The sequence below is a fragment of the Dreissena polymorpha genome, chromosome 3, assembly GCF_020536995.1.
Source record: "Dreissena polymorpha isolate Duluth1 chromosome 3, UMN_Dpol_1.0, whole genome shotgun sequence".
Taxonomy (NCBI): domain Eukaryota; kingdom Metazoa; phylum Mollusca; class Bivalvia; order Myida; family Dreissenidae; genus Dreissena; species Dreissena polymorpha.
The window spans coordinates 118,281,659-118,305,476 of record NC_068357.1 but is presented as its reverse complement, the minus strand read 5'-3'; the positions used below and the strand labels follow the sequence as shown (position 1 = coordinate 118,305,476).

At 35.5% G+C, this 23,818-nt stretch overlaps 1 protein-coding gene across 1 annotated transcript in view; it reads left to right on the top strand.

Moving 5' to 3' along the window:
• Positions 1-23,818, top strand: part of LOC127871189 (guanylate cyclase 32E-like) — a 59,013-nt gene that overhangs the window by 7,166 nt on the left and 28,029 nt on the right. Inside the window, exons 2-5 of the mRNA XM_052413931.1 lie at positions 3,906-4,036; positions 6,023-6,198; positions 15,925-16,071; positions 16,755-16,933. Coding sequence (XP_052269891.1) covers positions 3,906-4,036; positions 6,023-6,198; positions 15,925-16,071; positions 16,755-16,933 — 633 coding nt within the window. The remainder of the gene's footprint in view (positions 1-3,905; positions 4,037-6,022; positions 6,199-15,924; positions 16,072-16,754; positions 16,934-23,818) is intronic.

The window sequence follows — 23,818 nt, the reverse complement described above, 5'->3', positions numbered from 1 at the left end:
CGGACTGCTCAGGCTAATCGGGGACGCCGCTTTGCGCACATGTACGAAGCTCAGTTTTCCACGAACGAGACTCATACTATCGTACAATACGAAGCTGTGTGTGTATTGCTAAATAGAGAATAACAGGTTACTGTCCCATCGTTTTGTAATATATCAGGCGAGGCTTAGAATAATATAACGGCGAGGCTTGCCGAGCCGTTATTTTATTCGTGCCGAGCCTGATATATTACAAAACGATGAGACAGTAACCTGTTTTTTCTGTTTATCATACCTCATTTTCCTATAAATCTGAGAAACTATCCATTTTTTTTATATATTTTAAAATGTGCGGATCGCTGCTGATTTTGCTGATCCGGCTTTTACACGTTGACATACATGTAGCAACGGCGTTCGAACAGACGACACGAATAATCGCTTAATTTGAACATCGCATAGAGAACAAAAGTTGTTTTCACTACGAATGGGAAGAGTACACCCGCTTTTATTATAAACGTCTTGAATTGGAGATCAGGAATGGACTGCAGCGTCAAATTTAATCGAAGAACACACTTCACCGAATAGTTTGGAGATGCCATTTTTGAGATGTGTATTGAAATTGACATTTTGATGATGGTGTCAATATTGACATACGCGTGTGAAATCGTTTGTTTAAATAGTTGAGGATTAGCATACAGTTATCATTTTTCTTGATTTTCTGTGCAACACTTGCGAGTGCAATGACTATATCGATATTTAAGATTTATTGTCCGATTGATGACGTCATTTAACTTCTGTAGTGCGTACTGTGGTGATAAAAAAAACACAAGAATAAAATATGTTAGTTCTTGGTATCAAATTGTTTGTTTTGTTGAACCTGATTCATGTTGATAGAAATTGTTGACTTTATTGCAAATCCCACGTAACTCCAAACATTGACTGATATAACAACTTCCTGTTGACCATGATATAAAAAATATATCAGGCAACGTTATATCAGGCAGATATGCGGTGGTATGATAAATAGAGAATAACAGGTTACTGCCTGATCTTTTTGTAATATATCAGGCAAGGCTTAGAATATTCTATTCGTGCCGAGCCTGATATATTACAGCAGTAACCTGTTTTTTCTGTTTATCATACCTCTACGTCCCCGATTTTAAAGTAATAATGAAAAAATCGCTATAATGACGTCAAATAATGACGTCATGAGCATGCGCGCTAAATATTTGTAAAACAATGTGTTTTGCTGTTTGTATTGCATTTTGTGTTTCAAATATATTACGTCTTGGTATCAATTGTTTGTTTTGTTTAATCTGATTCGATTTTACTTAAAATGATTACGTTATAGTTGATTCCGAATAATTTGACCATCCTCCACACATGACTGATATAAGAACTTCCTGTTGACCATGATATAAAAAAATATTTCAAGCAACGTTATATCAGGCAGATATCAATTCGGTGGTATGATAATAAACTATATTTACCACCATGAAGATTGTATATGGACATTGATCTACAAGAACAACTTGTAATATATCGGTCGTTTGATGCCTGACTTATAGAAATATAGAGTATTCACAAATAATGTATTCATATATATATTAATTTATATCCGATCAAGCACATTTCCGCACGCAATTAATTATCATGGGATTGTCTCTGGATTGGGAAGACTCCATACACAGCCACATCATGACGCTAGCAAAATACTTTTATTGTTAAGTTTGTCAATGAAAAAGCACACAAATATGTGAGTTGTTGTAAAAATAGACGCACTTATTGTTTTATCCTCGTATGACAAAATGCGTTGAATGCATTTTAAGTGAATAATTTAATCATCTGAAACAGCAATATTTCTGTCAGCTTTGTTTTGTTGTATTCCATTGTACAAACAATAAAAATCAGTGTAACACTTGTTTGTCTGTTCACCAGAAACCTTAAAAAGGTGCGTAGGAAGTAGTGTGCTTGTTAAAAAACACGTCAGTGTTTGTATAATTGACTTAAGCTTCAAAAACACACTGAATAGGCCTGCATGTTTTCTGTTAAAGATTATAGCGTAAGGTCGTTTTAAAAAACTTTAAATAGAACGCATTTTATTTATTCCATTATTCTGTATTTGCAAATGATCTGCAAAAAATGTTTAAATGAAAACTACTTTTAATGAAAAGAAACCAGTTTTTTATTTTTTATATTTCTAAGAGAGAGCTTGTAACACTAAGTATTACAAAGTATTCACAAAATGCAACTCCGGAAAAACCACAAGGAAAATAATAATTATGCTGCTGTCATTTTATGATTGATTTAGATCCACGATGTTGTATTATTTGTTATATGCACTAGTATCAAATTATTGTGTACATATACGTCGCTACGCTCTGAAGTCTTGTTAACAAGAAAGGATTAAGCTGATATATGAACGTTACGCTTATGTATAAACTTACAAATTGACGTCTCGTGCGGGCAAATATTCGTATCAGCCGGGTCAATATGATCATGTCATATATATATTAATATATTCATAATGCTAAAAAACCATTGTGGATATATGAAGTTACGTTAAAAAAATCAGTGCCCGTTGTCAAATCAAATGCATATGTTTTGCATCTACGTAAGAACTAATGTTAACAAAAAGAACAAAAACCAGCTGTTGATTAAATAAACAGATACCAAAGCCTGAGTCTTTTGTTCTAACAATTGACATGCCATTCTTTTTACATTCTTAAATTTCATTTAAGTGTTGCACTTAGACAGGTATAGTGTATTTTCCGCTTTAACTGGGCCTGTGTATGTGTTTGTTGTTTGCTGTTAACAAGGCACATTAGAAGGTCTCCGTTTTGTTTTTATGCTGCATAATGCATACGTTCAATGAGTTCTATGACGGCTGAGAACGGTTCCTACAGAAAATACATTAACATATGATATTGAACGACAATTTATGTTGAAATATTTAGAAAAATGAAACACCAGAAACATTATCAGAAGACAAATCACTGTCTATTAGTCTTTTATTTAAGGCGAATGGCTGATTCAATATAAGACAATAAATAAAACACTACATTAAACATGTTTTTGTAGAGAACGGAAACAATAAAACATATGTTGCAATATATGTTAAATAAGTTGCCGTTAACTCCTTTGTTGTGTGACACATTATGGTTTAAAACTGTTTTTGTCAGTTGATTAAATATTGTAAGCCATTATTATGTAAATGATTTCGAGCAGTTTAAATAGGTTGGTACTAAATAAAAACTACTTTATATGGCATAATGGTGACTAGTTATAACCAAGACAAGGACAACTGTGTTGTCAGGTAAAACATGTAGACAAAATGCATGGCGGTATTTTATTTGTGAATAGCGATCATTAACTTACTTGTATTTTTGGCATACATAAATGCGTCTTTTGAGATAACCTACCTGCTGCAATTTGGCAGCAATAATATTGTAAAAAAGCATTGTATACAGCAAAATGAAAAGTTACCGCCGAAAACTATCACTTTTGTTAGTGTGTTTGACCTCATTTATTGCGAATAGTTTGTTTTATAGTACTGGCGTTCAATAGTGTCACTTGTTTCGAATAATAACATAAATACATATAATAAGTCAATGTCACGGTGCAAGTTTTACCAGTTCCAATGTATTTATTGTGTTATAATTTTTAATAGCATCTTTATTTTAAACGATGTTGATTATAAATAATAAGTAGAAAGAAAATATTTCATTTCATTCTAAGGCGTATATGCTTAAACAAAAAACAACAACAGCACACAGTGTCTACTAAAATTGTACATAAGCGTCCACGTATTCATTTTAAGTTTACTGCACATCATGCCTTTTTGAACAAAAATAGAAAAATATAGATTCATTCAATCGTTAACTTTTCTGAAAATGTCAGTTATTAAAAGTATGTTTTCATGTTTTCAGAAATGCCACGACTCCAAGAGCTGGAGTGAAGAAGACATGCAGACACGGCGGACATTCGCAACAACCCAGCCTTCCACGGCCAAGGTGTCCAAGTCTATACTCGCCATCCTGCAGTACTACCAATGGAGCAGGTAGGCATGATATCACGTGATATCACGTTATCATCGGCAAGGTGTCACAGTCATTACTAGCCATCCTGCAGTTGTACCAATGGAACAGGTTGGTCCACGTATATAATCGCTGTCCTCCAGTACTACCAATGGAACGGGCATGCACGCTATCACGTGATATCACGCAATCACAGCCAGGGTGTCCGAGTCTATGCTCGCCATCTTGCAGTATTACCAATGGAAAAGGTAGGCCCAATTCTATAATCGCTAATGAAACAACGAACAGTATTGAGATACATAATCAGGGAATTTTTGATGTGTTGTTTCGATTTCATTTATGATTTTGTATGTATTAAGGTGATCATTTGTTCTATCTTATCGAGATATCTGAATGGCTCGATGCGATACACACAAAGGCCGTGTATTAAGTCGAATTCGCTTTGAGTAAATATCTTTTATTACCTAGTAGTATTTTTCATAATTACGAAAACCGCGCTGTAGAATTTTAATATTAAAACAATATTTATTCCATTGAAAACTAGCATTTAACAATGAGCTTCGTGCCGAGAAAACCGGGCGTAATGCGTGTGCGTTAAGTGTCGCTCCATATTAGCCTGTGCAGTTCGCGCAGGCTTATCAAGGACGACACTTTCCAATGTTATGGTATTTTTTGTTAAAATTAGGTCTGTTCTTAGGGAAAAATCCAGTCGAGACGGAAACTGTAAACCTTGATTAGCCTGTGAGGACTTCACATGCTTATTTGGGACGACACTTTACGCACATGCATTAAGCCCAATTTTGTCTTAGAGCGAGACTAATCCACTGGCTTCTGTATTTCAAAATGAGCTGTTTTCGAAGAGAGAACGACGAGCCACAACCCTTCTGAAAGATTATGTATAAACATCGTTAGCAAGAATTAAGAATGTTATCATTTATATAGATATAAGCATAAAACATATCGTGTGCAATAATGCTCCAAAAAATAAATTGTGTTTCCCATGTTTTAATGACAGACAGGGATAGGGTTATCAGATCTTTCGACGAAGGGTATACCATTTATCAGAAATGTTTGAACGATGCTTAACACAGAAGGTTCTCAGATAAACAGAAGTATGGTTATCAAGGCTGAAAACTCGACTTTCTATTGCTACAGGCAAACACAACTATTACATCAGTCACGATAAACACACGTGCTAATTTAAAAACTCTTCACTTCCTCTTGATCTACATTGGTTTAATGAAAGATGCGTGGAATTAATCTTAATTTCTTCGAGACAAATGGATTCAGAACGTCTATTTTTATATAGAAAGCTTGTATTAAGCATGTTGCATAAGAATCTTCCATGTTGTGCTATTTACACTGCCTTTAGTGAAGCGTTGGTCCGGCATACGTAAGTGCTGATTCGTAACTCTGTAAGGTATCAGTTCATCTCTTTTTAAACGTAAGAAACCTACATTGTCTTTCGAGTACTTATACATTTCCATAAAACTAACAATACATTTTATTATAACAATAGTAGAATTGTTTATTTCATAAGCAAAACATTAAACACGTTATATGTTTCCATGAACAAAAACATCAAATGAAAAATGTTTTGAAACTTTTTTTTAACTAAGTATACATTAACTTAACAAAAACATTTTATGACAAACTCAGTTGTTATATATTCTAAACTTAAAGATTATGTGAAAAAATAAGTATATATGAATTAAATCTAAGTATGTTATGAAATGCTAAGCATATACCAACTAAACTTAAGGATTTTATGAAAAACGAAGTATATATCAACTTAACCTAAATCAGTTATGAACAACTAAGTTCATCAACAAAACCTAAAATGTTAGGACAAACTAAGTATATATCAGCTAAACCTTAAGATATTATAAAAACTGACTATGTGTCGATTACAAAAGCTGATTTTCAGGCTACAATTAGCACATTGTAATTATTTTTCGACCGATATGGTATAATGTATGAATGTATTAAACAAACGTTGTTTTTCCTAGGGTGACCATGGTGGTAGGTGCAAGCTCTATCTGGAACGAGACAGCCGAGAGCCTGAAGACGCTTATGAAGGACCACAACATCCGGTTGCATGACGCCATATATTTCCCGGAACCGTACGCCTCCGGCGAGGACATAATGTATCCAATTGTTGAAAAGTCGTACCGAGTGACGCGCAGTAAGTAGGGCGACACTCCTTGAAAGACGTTTGGAATTGAAAAACGAGCGTAATATACATTTAGTATATACCTGCTTTATGTTACCAAACAATACAAGTTGTATCAATCGGTAAAATACAACTGCGCATAAATAATTCCCCATGCTACTCGCTTGGTTTCCAATTCCGTATTACCGGACTACTTTTAATGACGTCACTTTGAATGCAGACAATTATAAGAGCATTTTTGGTTAATTATGAACGCTTTAACTCATTTTTTTTTACTTAAATAATTCAAAAATGTATATTATATAGAGGGTATTTGTTCATGTCAGTGTAAGATAGTTTGTTATTTCACTCGTGATCATAGAAAATATATTTTTCTATGATCACGACTTAAATAACAAGCGATCTTACACTGACATGAACACATTTTCTGTTTCTTTTATGCCCTTTTTCAAAAACATAATTAACAGCTGTTTCCCTTTCGCTGAAAAGTTACCCTTTCTCCCGTGGTGTGCCTCAATACATTTAAATACCCAAAATGACGTCATGTTTTTCGACGAAATGACGTCACTATTCCAGCGAAATTCTCCAGTTAAAATCTTTTACAATGTAAATAAACGGTGAAAAAAAAGCATAAAATATAAAGAAAATATGCTGGATTCGGTGGAATACCGATTTTAATTCACTCGTGATCATAACAATCTTGATATGATAATCTTAAAAGAGAAAAAGTAGTTCCGAAAATTTGTTATTTTCATCGGTGAAAATAACAATTTGTTTATTTTCACTGCTGTTATTTCACTGCAGAACTGTAATATTTTATCATAAGGTATGAAAGAAAAAAGGAATATTACGCAAGTCAATTTTTACAAATGTTTGGATCAGTCTCGTGGCTTGCGCTATTTCCTATCACACTCGAGGCTCCGCCTCTCGTGAGATACGTCATCAAACAAGCCACTCGACTGATACAAACGCATGGAACAATTGACTAGCTTAATATGCCGTTTGCATTATCATATTTCCATAAAACCATTTGAACCGCGCTCAGAAACAACCGTGCTTATAGCATGTGCTAAAAGTGACGTCTCAGATAAACCTGTACTGTCCGCACAGGCTAATCAGGGAAACGGTTCTGGCTTTAATTGGAGTTTTTGTTAAAAGTTAGTACGTTTGTAGCGAAAATCCAGTTTAAGCGGAAAGTGTCGTCACTGATTAGCTTGTGCGCACACACAGTTAAATGTGACTTTTGTTGTCCTACAAACAGCTGTTTTTATCTCGAATATTGTTATTTTCTATTACAGTCGAATATCAAAATAGGAATTTTTATATTTATTATTTTGCCGGATATTAATATCCGAATATTCGAATATAAAAATGCCCATCCCTGATTTCAATGTAGAAAATAAGACTGACTGGAAAACACCACGTCTGATGAGGCATTACAAGGATGGGAAGTTATAAAATTTTGCACGTTAGAGCGAGTTGCTATTTATGGCAAATCGCACAAAGGGAACGCGTTTGTTATGTTCCGTTAACGTTACATGCACATAGTCTAATGAAATAATGAAATTACATATAGGCAGTGTATAGTGAAAGCATTTTCTATATGAATTAACGGCACACTTTTTGTCGACTGGTGATTACGAAGAGTATTTATTTCTTTGGTGTTTATTGGTTTAATACCATCAGCATATAAAGTGTTAATAAAAGTGTCCATGGGATATGACATCTCCGAAAACACAATATTATATTTGCGAACATTTTCTGACCTTGCGCAACCCCCCCCCCCCCCCGAAAACAGTCCATGAACGCACCGTTCGATCGACTTCAGCGACGACTGTGGATCATGCGACGACTGAGATACATGTCGGTGGAAAGCGGAGTGTATTTCCCTTTTTTTATATGTAAAGTACTGGTTGAGCAGGTTTGAGCGAATTCTTTTATAGCCTTAGTAAGAAGGACTTTGTGAACGTAATCCCTACCTTCGTAGCTGCTTACTATTCAAGAAATCCGTTAGAATATGCAAAAAAATCTAACAGAATTCACCACTCTCTCAGTCAAACTCTAATTACACAGGATTTACACCAAAGATAAATATATGAGCTACATTTAATTAACATCTTTAGTAATTTGTCTTCGGTTATTCCAAATTACATCATCCCACATAAACAAACAATAGTTTTATCAACGATTAAATTCGAGTGGATTTTGAAAAACGCCTGATGATAACGACCGTGACTAATTATAAAATGTTCATGGAAACGGCAACGAAACTAAAATTATGCTCATGCATTCGGCTGAGACTATGGAAAATAGCAGGATGAGATGAGGACGTCATTCCCTCCTCAGAACTGTTAAATGGGTAATTTTAACTCTTTATATATAGACTTAACGCTATCCAAAGATTGTGTCTATACTTTGTGTCAAAGATTGTGTCTAAAAAAAAACATTTGATAGTATATACAAAAGTGAGCAATATCGCGCATTCGGTACCCCTCGCAGATTATCAATAATCGACTCGGGGGAAGTACGGGTTGGAAGTAAACCGCCCACGTGATACCAACATGTAAACAGCAATAGCCGCGCCCATGAGAGAAAGATGACATCCGTGTTAAACCTTTTTTAGATCATAAATCGGCTTGTTTGACTATTTAGAAACTGTTATTTAGGATATATGAGTTATTTATACACTAAATCTACGCCAATGATAACAATGGATGGAATTCGAAGAATATATTCGATGTGAATGAAGGACTTTCTGGATCTTGGCAGCTTGACACGGCAAAACTGGCATACTGGTATTTTAAGTTATCAATTTAAGTCACATTTTGCTTTATCAATTGTATTCGAGCATTTTATGACTTATTGAATGACTATGATATATGGGATATGCAGATCACCAATCTGTCCCAAATTTCCACATTGATTACAAACTCTTGACTGGTTTGTATTATTTTTTCTTTCTATTTCAGTACTTGATATCATTTTAAAGTTAAATGAACTGTGTCACAGCAAAAGAGACATTAAGGCGATTGTGGCCAGTTTGGATCCAGATCAGCCTGCGGTCGCTTGACAGCTGTTTGCTTAAAAGCGGTTTTCTGGCAATATCAAATAGTTTAATTGGATACAGATTAGACTGTGCTTTTCAAGTGACCTGGCTCAAATAAAAGAATTGTCATTAATCAAATGATTTTATTTCGAGCATTAATCAAGTATTTTTCTTCTGGTCCCTCGGGATCAATGATTCCAGCACTTTCGTGTTGAGAATTGAATACCGTTAAAGGCGCTGCTAGGGGCGTGAGAGATGTTGCACCTTCCATTATCTCTCATAAACCGACTCCATTAAACCGAGTCGGCAACATTCGACTTAATTTTTGGTTTGGTTGCTCTTGAGGGATCGAACATTTTCAGAATCTTCCTAAAAGCCTAGTTGTAGAGTGTCGACTTTGATTGCAGGAGGTTGCGCTGCGGGTTTGATCCCCAGAAGCGACATTGAAAACTAGTCAACTTTCTATCTAAAAGGCTGCTAAACTTGATTTACTAAGATAATGTAAATTTTCTCTCACATGATGGTCATAAGTTATTTTATATAAAATCTCACAGTAGTATTAAACAATGGGACAATAATTAATGAACGCATCTTTCATTTTGTCTTTGACACTTTGAGTATGACATGGCCTAGATTTAAATATGTGTCTTGACTTTACCAGCACTCTTGTGACAGAGCTTAAGTGTAAATGTACCATTGAAGATCACCTAAATCCAGATTTGGTATTGTAGAAGTGTGGTAAGTTTTAAGGGTATGACAAGTAAGCAAAAATGGATCATTACCGAGAGGCCACAACTGATCTATGACTGTTTAAAACAAGAAAAATAAGTGCCTGATTTAGATTTCCTTATAAAAATCAATAAAAACTTATTTCAGAAGCCTGGTAACAGTTTCACGTTAATGTTACCAATGTGTCAGACCAAGGCATTGATTATGAAATCTAGGACATGCATGGTCAGATGATGTCATTAAAGATTGCATGTATCTGTAACTAATATAGCTGTTGTAAATAGTAACATGCACTAAGTCAGAAGGCATTTGACTTTTGTGCTCGTGCGTTAGCACACCAGTTGGCTCGGATGCAATGGTTTGATGGACTGCTTGGATGTGTAGTTACATTATAGACAGTATATCAAACTGTATTATTTCAAATAGGGTTTCAATCAAGTATACTTATATTGATAATATTTACAAAATTAATGTATATGAATGATAAAATTGACTTAAATGAATTCATAACAGTAACTTATACTGATATTTATTTATTATCTGATGTTGCTTGATACAATCATGTACATCTATATCATATGAGATCATAAGGTAACTTCTATGTTAAATTTCAGTGAATTAAATTAAATCTAAAATGAAAATCACTCCCATCTCTCTCTCGCAGCGCGCATACGGAAAGGTCCTGCTGTGTACCTATCCAGATCCAGATCCAGATCCAGATCCAGATCCAAAAATATTATACATAATTATGTATCATGTTGTTTAGAGGGGATGATATTCCCTCTGTTGTATCGATGTATTGGTTTACTTCTTCAATCAGTGTGCTTTAAAATATATAAACATAGTTCCAGGGTCAGAGCTTCAGGCAATGAAAATTCAACCCTGATTTTTTTCTAATGGATATTTTAGCTAATTCCTACATTCAATACAGTCAAATATATGGTAAGTAGTATCTGTACACATCGGTAGATTAAATGTGTACATGAAATGTTGTGAGTGTAAACAAGATATAGTACACATGTTCATGCTAGATTAATTAGGATCCTTAGTCAAGGGATATTTAAACATTTTTTAAATTGTAAAATTTTCTGAAATGTATACCCATTTTCTCTTGAGCACTGGCCAAATATAAAATGTATACCATTTAACCACTTTTATATGGAGTCCGGTATATCCCTTTTCTCTGGCACCCTGGTCATCTCCTGTTGATCACCTAATAACAAACACCCATTAAAATGGAAAATTATACGCAAAACAGTTCATTATATGCAATGGTTGAATGAAATACTTCAGAAAAAAAGACATTCTTTTCACATGGAATTTTTACTTTCACAGTAATGGAAAAGAACCTGCACAACACAGATCAAACATACTTTTTGTGTGGATCACCCCATATCTTGATACTCTATGTGCATAAATATCTAAAGTCTTCATGCAATCAGGACACAAAATTGTATTTTAAGTCCTTAATTGACCCGGCTATAGTAATCAGATTATTATACGCTCATTCAGTATATTTATATCATTATTTATGCTTTTTGTATTGTAAACATATACACAATCATGCAGTTACATGATAGCAATAAATCATAACACAGCCACCCATACTATAAAGGTCATTGACAAAGCCTATGCTAAAAAAGATAAAACATTGAGTGTAATCGCCCTATCGTTCCAGCAAAAACAACACGTTGACAGGTTGTCATTTCTGAAAGTTCTACTTTCACTTTCATTTTGCGATATTCATTATCATAAAAATATTGACAATTATGTGGCTGAGAAAAAGATCGCCATTGCTTATTTAAAACATATTCTGTACATTTCTTCAATAAACTTACATCAATACAAGATTGTCTTCGTTAATTCAAACATTTCTGAAAGGCTATCGCTTTGTTTACACATTTTGCTTACATTTTGACGCGCGTAGGTAGGATCGCAATACCGCTTCCGAAATGTGTATTCATACTATTGCCTCCGATGTTTGACGGAAAGGGCCGAGAATGTGCGATTGCAATATCGCGCTGATTTACTCTGTGAGTTACTTCCCTTATTTTCCGGGTGCACTGCACCCTATTATACAACCACAGCGGTAAGTCAGGATTTTATTCATATTAATTTGTATCATAGATCCAGTCCAAAGATTTTCTGTTTTGTATTAACTTAAAACACTTTCAAAAATGATCTTCTTACACAGAGAAGTTAAAAGCATAAATAAATGGAATATATCGGTGTTTGCATCTGTTAAGAAGGAATGGTTTATCTAGATAAGAGGTGTATTTCCACAGAAAACTGTCTTAATAGTTACCAAAATCCTATGTTGTGAATGCTGATTAGAATCGTCTGGACGTAACGATTCTAATGAGCACTAAGACATAGAATTTAAGTAACAATGTTATTGTAAAGACAATTGTCCCCCCCCCCTATCTGGTTCCCTGGTTTACGACGTAGACGACAGGTGTAAGCGGGCCGGATAGCAATGGTAGATCATTTGTAATGTATGCATGTATTCAGGATCCGAGTCATGGCATGGCTTCATGTTTTTCTCATCTTTATTTTATTTTAATGTCACCCTGTGTCAAGAGGAACAGTAAAACACGGAAATGCTTGACTTGTAATTATTTTTGAGTTCCCTTTGGAATACGATAAGATAGTTGTATAACAGGTATAGTGATGAAGATGATTCATACGCACATCCGAAATAATCTCTATCAGTAGTGAATATTTGCAACTTCGTGTTGCTTTTAGTTGAATCATGTATTAAATTACAACATGAATAACGGATTAAATGCGATATGTCACAGGAGTTTCCGTTATTTAATATGTTTTTCTGTAAAATCCTTCGAAATTCGGTTTATTGTGTGTATTTCGGTATTTACATGCCAATCATTAACTTGTATTTTCATTTCCATTAGTTCGATATATCCGACCTCGGCATAATGAGAGTCAACTGTACTCTACATGATGTGGAGACATGTTGCGTTTAAATGACTTGTTTCAATAATGTCAAAGTAAGAATTATTAAAACAGAAATCCACTCACTCATCCCATTTTATTGGCGTCGCACTGAAGTGCGGCGACTCGTATGTAATACGTTTTTTTTTCGCTTATGGGAGGAGAAGTCATTTTACGGGTCAATGTATATATTTTTGTTGCCAGAATATCTTGCATAGTGGTGATTTTTTGTGTAAATTAGTGTAAATAAGTACTGCATTTGTGTCTATTACATTTACTACAACATTTATTGCCAATAATGCAAAGCTAATTCTTTTAATTAATAACTGATCACAGGGACTGGCCAATAATAAAAGATCACAGGGACTGGGCAAATACGCGAACCGGTGAAACTTTCTGGTTTTGTATACAAACAAAACTTCTTTGTTCCACTATCCTAGCAACCACCTAGTTACTAATAAAGGCGCTATAGAGCGCGAAGTGCGACGCGAATTATTAATTGTAATAATGAGTCTTGATAAAGGAAGCAGCCGCTTATCAATGAGGAGCACCATCACAGCACCCCAGTCTCATAACTACCAAGTCCTCATACAGGTTATTTTTTAAGAACCACATATAGAAGGCCGCAGGCCTGACCCGTATCTTGCCAGTGGTATGGACCCTTTTGTATGGACCTCTAACCCCGCTCACTATCCAGCGTTAACACTTCACAGTTTACATTTAAACCGACTATTAATAAAATCTTATTAATATCTTAGTTAGAAGGTGATTTTTCAAGCGGTTCCGTAGTGTAGTGGTTACACGCTCGTTTCACATATGAGAGGCCCAAGGTTCGAGCCCCAGTAGAATCAAATTATTTTATTTGTGTTCTATGTTAACTTTTTGTTTTGATGTAGACATTTTAGTTTAAATAAATATGCTGTTTTATTTTAACCAATTTTTGTTTTTATTTTGCCCATGAAATATATGTGTGAGAGGGTGGGGGGGGGGAGGGGTCGTAAACACATTAAAACTTTTACAGTGTTTTCATATAAACTAGTACTCAACCCCTATCGTAAATGAGCAACGTAAGAATTAGTTCAGAATGATCTCCCCTTGATGTGGAGAAAAATATGAAATAACGCTTACAAGATGAAGCAGAGTTTTTAAAACCTACACAGTTCTGTTCCATTAATGAAAACTGCACACGGATGCCAGTAAAAAAAGGAAACCAATGTAAATAAAATGAACTATGAAATATTTGGGGGTTACAACACAAAATCATAGATAATGGTCATTAGGGTGTTATAACACAACATCATAGATAATGGTTATTTGGGGGTTATAACACAAAATCATAGATAATGGTTATACCAGTATCTTTTTCTATTTTGTTTAAAATAATCGGCCAATATATTAATATTTACCGTAGAAAAAAATCGTTCCATGTAACTTCATTGAGTGCCTTTTAACCTAAAATTCCCGACGCCCTTTGATGCTTTGCATCAATACTTATCTTGTTTCAAATACATATGAAAATCCTATCATGTCATTTTCCAATGTCTCAGCCGAATGCATGAGCAAAATTGTTTTTTCGTTGCCGTTTTCATGACCATTTAATAATAATTCACGGTCGTTATCCTGAGGCGTTTTGTTCATATTTATCTTTGGTCTTAATCCTGTGTAATTAGAGTTTGAATGAGAAAGTGGTGAATTTTGTTTTCTTTTTGACATTATTATAACGGATATCATGAAAAGTTAGCAGCTGGGAAGGTAGGGATTACGTTTACAAAGTCATGTTTACTAAGGCTTTTTATCAAAGAAAACACTCAAACCTGCTCTATCCAATACGTAAAATATAAAGAATATGGAAAATACACTACGCCTTCCACTGATATGTATACAGTATCTCAATCGTTGCATGATCCACGGTCGTCGCTGGAGTCGATTGAACCGTGTGATGACTAGATGCTGCAGCCGCCATGCAGTGGCAGTTGCAAAATAATTTATAGAATTTTAAGATAAAAGATCAAATGAACGTATGCATATAGGGGAATTTCGAAATATGATATTTAGCGGTCTCTATTTCTTGCGTATAAGATAGCTGACCAACGAGAATGCGTATCATGTCAGTCATTATCGAACAATTGGATGCATTTTCTCAGTACAGTCATAACACACTGGTTAACAGTTCAACACTGTTACAATATTGAATTACTGTGTGCGCACGTAATAGCTCTCGCGTGAGAAAGTAATTAAGACCTCCTAATAACATATGTCCTACATCCCCTTTATGCTGCCGTACAAATGACTTGGCTGAAATATGTGTATTGTATGATTATATATTGTTTATAGTCACCTCATCAGGGAAAGACAACTATCAGACTTATCGATAAAACTCACTGTTTTAATGTTAAATGATGTCATTTTTTACATGGTGGCATTATTATTCTTGTAAAAGCTTTTACATTGAAATGTTTTTAATCGTAGGTAAAAAATTCAATAACAAGAAATTGTGATGTTTTCGGTAGCTGATTGACTTTTTTCTAGCTGTGATCACAGAAAATATTAATTCTCTGTTCACTTGTGAATTTAAATCGATGATCAACTGACCCCAACAAATATCCTCTTTTTACAGTGAAACGTTTTGTCTGTGAGGGGATAACGTCAGCCATTTTCATTACGTCAATATACGTACGTCTTGATTACACTCTGCATGCATTAAGACACTTAACGTGTTTCTAGTTTCCAGTCTACGTGTTTTTGTTTCCAGTACACTTGTTTCTTGTTTCCAGTCCACGTGTTTTTTATTTCCAGTCTTCGTTCTCATATTTCGAGTCTACGTGATTCTTGATTCCAATCTACGTGTTTCTCGTTTCATTTCTATGTGATTCTAGCTTCCAATCTTAGTGTTTCTTGTTTCCAGTCCACGTGTTTCCTGTTTCCAATTTTCGTTTTTTTTCCAGTCTACGTGTTTCTTGATTCCATTCTAAGTGTTTCTTGTTTCAAGTCTACGTGTTTCTTGTTTCCAGTATACGTGTTTCTGGGTGACCACCACGGCCTGATTGACTTCAGTCGTCTGCTGAAGGCGCACGTGGAGGACCGGATATCCGAGTACGTTGTCATCGCCGTGTACGAACGCCTGTACACAGAGGACCCGCACTCATACCTCCTCAAAAGTACGCAATGATCACTGTACAACATATCGCTTAAAGAACACCTAAACATTAAACGCTGCTCAAGTAGTCTGAGTTTACTTGAAGGTAGTAGATTCGTATGTCAAAAGTCTGGTGGTGGGGAAACGGGACTTAATGCGTGTTCGTAAAGTGGCGTTCTACATTAGCCTGTACAATACGCTCAGGGTAATCAGGGTCGCTCTTATATAATATTTTGTTAAGATGAAGTCTCAATACTACATCTAGTCTAAGCGGAATGCACAGGCTAATCTTGGACGACTATTCTCGCATACGCATTAAACCGCTTTTTCACAGTGAGCCGCTTTTTAGTGATAACGTAATGTAATAACACAATTTTGCATAATCCGATTCAACTATATGTTTTTTTATTTTAATTGTTAAACAACAACATTGGACAAACAGAAATACAGTGCGATCGACGTTTATCTTCACGTTTATTGCATAAAAGCTTGAAATTATTATCCAGAGAAATTACATTTGTTTAATAATTGTTCTTTTGTTATATTTATTGCTTGTTGTAAGTTGACAAAAATCATAATACTTAGATAAATTAATAGAAATATATAGAAAAGAAATATGCGTAGGATACAAATAAAGTACCATTCAAGTACTCGTTTACCAAGTAATTATCATATATATAACAATATATATTATTTACTGTTCAGCCCCGTTCGAATCCAAAGACGATTTAAACACGTATCAAGTACAGTCGTTCGAAACGGTACTATTGCTGGTCCCTCGTCCGCCCCTCAATGACGACTGGGACCACTTCCTGGATGACGTCAGACGCCGAAACACACAGCCGCCAATCAACGGGTTCGCACAGGTCTACAAAGGATCCGCGGTAAGGACTTCACAGTACACACCGTCAAGGCATTAATCACAAACATACAACCAATGAAACCTTAGTTGCATTATTAGGAAATCATTCGTATCATCTTCGCAAGCAATTGTGATCGGATTTACAAAAGCGCCAAGAAACACATAACATTAACATTATTTGACTGAAGTAAATATTCAGCACGTCCATTATATTAAATATTGGAAACATTAAAGCACACATTATGCACAATAATTAATATATATTTAAATGTCTATTTTATATCAAGTCAAGCTATATGATTGCAATCCCTCTAAAACGAGGAATTCTACAGAAAGGGGGTATCTGATTAAAAATCTTTCATGTCAAGTCCAAGTCTATAAGTAGGTAGCAACTTGTTCTCGCTTCTTCTCGCACTATCCCACCATGCTCCTAATGTTCACCTAATAACAGTATTTCGACTGGGACTGTGTGATGAGTAAACATTATGTGTTTTTGTATTCATATTTCACTTAATTGAATATTTAATCTTTGGTTTTGATCCAAGATTACATCCACGTTGGACATTCGTGTTGCTGACGTCTCGTCTGGGTACGCTTGCTTCGCTTTCCGAGTTTGAGTGTTGGTTTTTGGTCTCATGATTCCTACAAAGGAAAAATAAATATTGTACGAAAACAAAACAATTAAACTCTTATTATACATGTAGTTCAAATGTGAATGTGCTAAGAATATTCATTTTTCTTTTGTTTATTTAATGTTTTATCTTTTTTATTTACATCAAAAAAAAGATAGGCTGGTCGGCATATTTTAATTTGACACTTTTGCGATTGTTCCAAATATATAGTCAACATTTTTTCTGCATATGAAAAAAACTTGCTGTGGCAAACTGATCACTTACAAATCCTGCTCTCCCGGACAGAATCCAACCTAACTTTGATGAAAGTAAGTATAATCCAGAACACACTTGAATTTTTTCGGAATCAACTATATCTAGGTAAAAGTCATTACCTACAAGTAGATCCAATGAATGTATTTCCTTTTCTGTGGGAATTGTATCAGCTAAATGTAGATTTCTAGTCAAATGAGACAGCTTTTCTAATTGATTTGAATTCACAGCACTACGATGTAACATCCCACTAATCTTTGGTACTATATTGGCTGTCATGGTCATATAACTGCCATCTTTAAGCATCACTTTTAATGTGGTTGATTTTGTTTTAATGGTTTTAGACCGTTCGCTTCCAAACGTCACAACATTTATTTCTTGTTCACTTTCCTCTTTCAAACCTAAACGGTCAGTAAGCTCCTTTGAAATATAAGTCAAGTAACAAACGCACACGTTCACTTTTATCACTGTAATTTCCAGTTACTTTAGCTGTTGCAGTTTGCATGAATACAGTCTCATCACAAGACAGAAGACCACTTTCATCACAAGCGCCATCTGTTTCCTCAACTTCTTGAGATATATGTGCACTTTCATTTTCCTTCTTTACACTCTTTGAAAACTTTTTGTCGCACAAGCTTCTGTGATGAACATCTTTAGCTCTACAATAGACACATATCTTTGAACTTTTGCACTCATTTGCTAAATGATTATCTTTAAGGCATCGAAAGCAACTTCCTTTTATTCGTCTCTTTCTTTCTTCAGCTGTTTTAAACTGATGACATTCATCGCTCCAATGTCCCTTATCACAGAATGTACACCTCTTTGAAGGCTGTTTTAGAGGAGCATTCCTTTCTGTTGACATAAGTGCACTACCTGAATGTTCTTGGTTTCTATTTGCCTGCCCCATTGGTTTGCTATATGGATAATGTTGTTTATGTCCTAACCTTTGGTTTGAATTATCATTCGGTTTAGACTTTTCAGCTTTTTCCCTTTACACAATATATTGTCGTAATACATCCCTCAACATTTGAACATTCCACATTTTACCGGCATCTTTTAACAACTCAAGTTGTAATAGAATATCAATTGGTATTTTACTGCGTAACATTGACACGAATACATGTTGGTCTGTATTCTCATGAAGTACTTCTAAGCTACGTAGATGCTTCTCAGCTTTGTCCATGAAAAACCGTAAACTTTCGGTAGTATTTCTAGCTGGTGCAAGATTAAGCAATCTTTTTTAGTGCAAATCAATGATTTCTTGCTTGTCACCAAACCTTTCTTTTAATATTCCAATAGCAACACTATAATTTTCATTTGAGAGTGAAAGGCCAGCAATAGAACTCTTGGCTTCACTAGTTATTTTGCCCTTTAAGTAATTGAATTTATCGATATCTGATAATTTCTTATTATTGTGCACAGCACTTTGGAATGAGTCCCAAAACTCTACCCAGAGAAGTTTATTGCCATTAAATGAAGCAATATCTAGTTTTGGCAATTTCACTGATGTAGACAATACACTTCTCTCCTCCTTTAGTTTTTCATTATACTCCTGTTGTAACCTCCATTGGTTTTCACTCCTTTCTTGTTGTTCAGCAAAGAACTTATGCTGTAAATCCATTTGAAAATCACAAAACTTGTGTAGATGATCACTTTCTTTATCTTCTTTTTCTTTCTTTTGTTGAAACATTTCACTTTCTTTTAAATCTTCACCTAAGCAATTTAGCTTATACGAAACTGACAACGCTTTCTCTGACAAAGTACTATCTTCTTGGAGTATTTTATTAGTAAGTTCTTCATCAGTATCACCTAGTGCCTCTGCTAACTTTTTAGATTGGTTGGACAGTTTTTCAATGTAAACATCAATCTTTCCTTTACATTCATTTATTTGCTTTCTGATATAACTATACTCTTCAAGTGATAAAGCCGATATATCTACATCAAGAATTTTCCCACCGTCACACACTTCCTTTTCCAATGCATTGAAAAATCTAGTTCGAACACCTTTAATATATTTTAGATTTACTCCAGACATTGTGTTGAAACGAAAATTGGAATACACACTTCAAATAAGTACGGAGACTAACTTTAATTCACTTTTAACTTTAACACTTTATCTTTTATTTCATTTGAAGTACTTTTTATGCTACCATACAACTTTGATATGAAGTGTGTATTTGCCTTATGTACTTTTTCCAATTTGTTTACACTATATCCTTTGAATAATATATACTCCAGGTGACCATCACATTCTTTTAGAAGAACTTTAAACAAATCACACTGTATAGGTACGACTCCACTTTTACTATTGAAAGCGCGTACATATCCTCATTCACAAAAGAAAACGTACACTTTTCAGAATAGATAATTCCATAGCATTAGACGGTAGTTACACAACTTTCATAGTTACTTAATTTATTCTTACGCTTTTAAAAACCCTTTTCACGAAGCACACATGACCGCTTCTTTACTAGTAAGCAAAATGTCATACCTGATTTTAGCCCAATAATTCCATTTAAATCCATAAATTTATTCTTTGTTTCCCGGGTTCCGGCACCAAACAATGTGGCAAACTGATCATTTGGATAGAAGCAACCGTTTAATTAGACTGAATTATTAACCTTATTGCCACATCGAATATTTTAATTTTAAATCCAAAGAGAAACACAACACTTTCTAATTTCACGATTTCCTTTTATTAATACACTACAAGTAATAATTTCCATTTAATTTGGTGATGTTATATTGCCTAAATACATAAATATAAATTCTTACAATTCAAAAAAGTATCAAATCCTATCTAAACTTGAACAACATATGTCCTCGTATTTATACATTGAAAACTCAAGAAAAGCATGCTAATTACATGAATATCATTCTTGGCGGGAAAAAACTCCGGCAATATAACAAATATACTCCGGAAACAGAACCTAAACTCCGGAAAGATTATAAAACAATAACAATGGAGTAGTCTTAAAACAACAAACTCGTGATCTTCACGACAAATGCAGTGTAGTATATCGTCATAAAGTAAATATAAACTTTAAAACTATAAAACGCATTTTTGTTGACCGCACAAATATGTTCCATATGAACGCATACTTGTTTATACGTTATAACAAAAACCGTTCTCGGTAAAATAAATATTAAATTCATGACCCTTCACCCCTCATGGGCGAAAAGTCTTAGTTATGGTAACATAATGTCTGAATTTCGATTCAGTAGTCATTTATAAGTGCAGATTGTGTTCATTTGTTTTATTTTAAAATCTTAAACAAGTTTCTTTATATACATTATACATGGCTGAACGCACACAGGACAGGGCACAGAATCTCACAAGAAAGTAAATAGACACGAACTATTCAAGGGACACACATATTTAAATTAATTGAGATATATTATTTGACAACATAGAAGTGACCAATTCTACACTTATAAATACTAGTCGTTCTAGCCGAATATTGACTTGTCGTGCTTGCCTTGAATTTCGTTGCCTGTCGTGTAAGCCAAATTGTTGGTGTTCATTGGAAATGTCATTAGATTGTGTTTTAAGGTATTTGTTTTCCGGACAACACACATTTTATATGGTATTATTCACGTCTGAATATTTAAGTGCACTGCAAAAAGGAATATAAAATAGATATTTTGTTAGATTTTAAATGTGCTTGTCGTGTATGCGTACATTGTAACGTAAACACTAGGAATTTGCCTCGAATGATAAACTAAACTACTTATCTGGTGTCAAATATTTATATAACCGAGAATAGTGCTCAACTTTACCCATAGCCTGCGCTTCATTTCGTCAAAATAGAGTAAATAATAAGATACTTTCGTGGATTGGAAGTTTCTTAGCGGAGGTATTGTAGACTAGACAATAGAATAATGTCTGTACTTACGTTTCGTCGCTGGCTTGGGTCACTTGCGCTCAGATTCACCCAGGATATTCTTGGCTTTCCAATGAAATCGTAATACGTCTTTGTACAAGGAACAGCAGAACCGGAACTGGAGACTATCCCAGCAGTCACTGCATTCTGGGTCAGAACGGGCAAGTCAAACCGGTCTCTACCACACTCCTCCCTGTTCTAACAAGCCCCCCTTCCTAGCCAAATTAAGCTATGCAATCCCCAGCTAAGGCTAAATATCCAATTGTGTAAAACCCAACCAAAATCTTGGGTATTTAAGGCCCAAGTAGATTCTAAAAATTATCTTTTCCCACCCGATATGAGCTGCCTGTCCCCAAGTTACACCATATCCTACACCACCCAGCCAATGTCTCTTCATCCCACATAACCCACCAGAAATCAGGTCAAGACCACACTAATCTATACACCACTTTATTTTCCCCCAGCCGGTGTACGAGCCCACTGGGTTCGAATGACCGACTACTTAATTTGTGGCTCCAGTGGAAGTGACAACTAAATGCGGACCGCGCTGAATTCCTAGGCCACTCCCACTCTCGGACCACATCATCTTCCCACCAATCCAAGCACGCACTGTGTGGCTCCAGTGGAAGTGACAACCAAATGCGGACGGCGCTGCATTCCTAGGCCACTCCCACTCTCGGACCACATCATCCTCCCACCAATCCAAGCACCCACTCTGTGGCTCCAGTGGAAGTGACAGCCAAATGCGGGCAGCGCTGCATTCCTAGGCCACTCCCACTCCCGGACCACATCCTCCTCCCACCAATCCAAGCACCCACTTTGTGGCTCCAGTGGAAGTGACAGCCAAATGCAGACGGCGCTGCATTCATAGGCTACTCCCACTCTCGGACTACATCCTCCTCCCACCAATCCGAGCACGCATTCCACCAAACCGCCTCTCCTTTCCACTCCACCAATACCTCAGCCACAGTCTCCACCACAACTGAAGACGGACCAGGGTCTTCTCCAACCGGAATATCCACCTTCATCTCTGAGAGACTGAGACTCGTGTCCTCTCCGGTTGGAGCCAACTCCCACGTCACCCTAACCTCCTTGCATTCCACACTACATTCCATAAAGCATCAATACCAAAACCGTCACTAAGATAACCACATTTATACCCATCAAGCATTCGCACACACTATCAATTTAACATCTGAATCCCGGTTCATATCACTATTACATCCTATATTGACGTTTAGTGCCGACAATTAGGCAGATTTTTTATTACATAATGATAAACAACCTGCAAACTTAAACCCATATTCCACACCATTTACAAACCACAACTTTATACAAATATAGGAGTCAATAATTGTTCAGGTATGGTTCACAGTTGTTCTGAAAGCTAAATGTGTAATCACGCCTTCACCAATTACCACTCAGCAATCATGGTCCATTATTAAGGACATCATAACAATTGACAGTATTTCTAAAACCATACTTCGCCTTTTCAACTTGTGGGTACTTTTCGAAAAATGAAGTTTGTATAGGATATTTACTCTTGTATTTAATATCAATATTGTCCGACACATAATAGACTGCAAAGTAACTGAAGGATTATTGTAATTCAAGAGAGATTCTTTTGTTTCAAAAAGTTGTTGCCAATCCATCAACATACAATCTCTTCATACTCACTGCAAACTGTCAACAATATAGAGACCATTCAACCGAACATGCAAATAAGTCTAGCCATTCATTTAAATAATTTCTACTTCTCCCAAACCGGAAACTATTTTCTCCCCCCAGCTTAACTAGGTTTGAGTGAACCATCAAACTGAGCTCTGCCTTCACCTGTCAATCAGATGAAAACGGCATTCTCCACACAATCACCACCGCCATTTCCTATACCTTTAGGCATAGACGGGACCTCCTCCACGCCTGGTTTTCGGAACTTAACCCGATACATGCACTAACACCTCCTCTACCAACAAAAAGATTTAGCCCCAAAAGGAACCTTCTGATTCTACCTACACAGCCTACCACATTTACATTGTGCAACCTACTGATTGCATCTCACGGCTAAACCACCATTGGGTGTGTTATTCAACCGGTCACTGCAATTGACCGCTCTTCACACCGTCGCTACCATCTCATTAA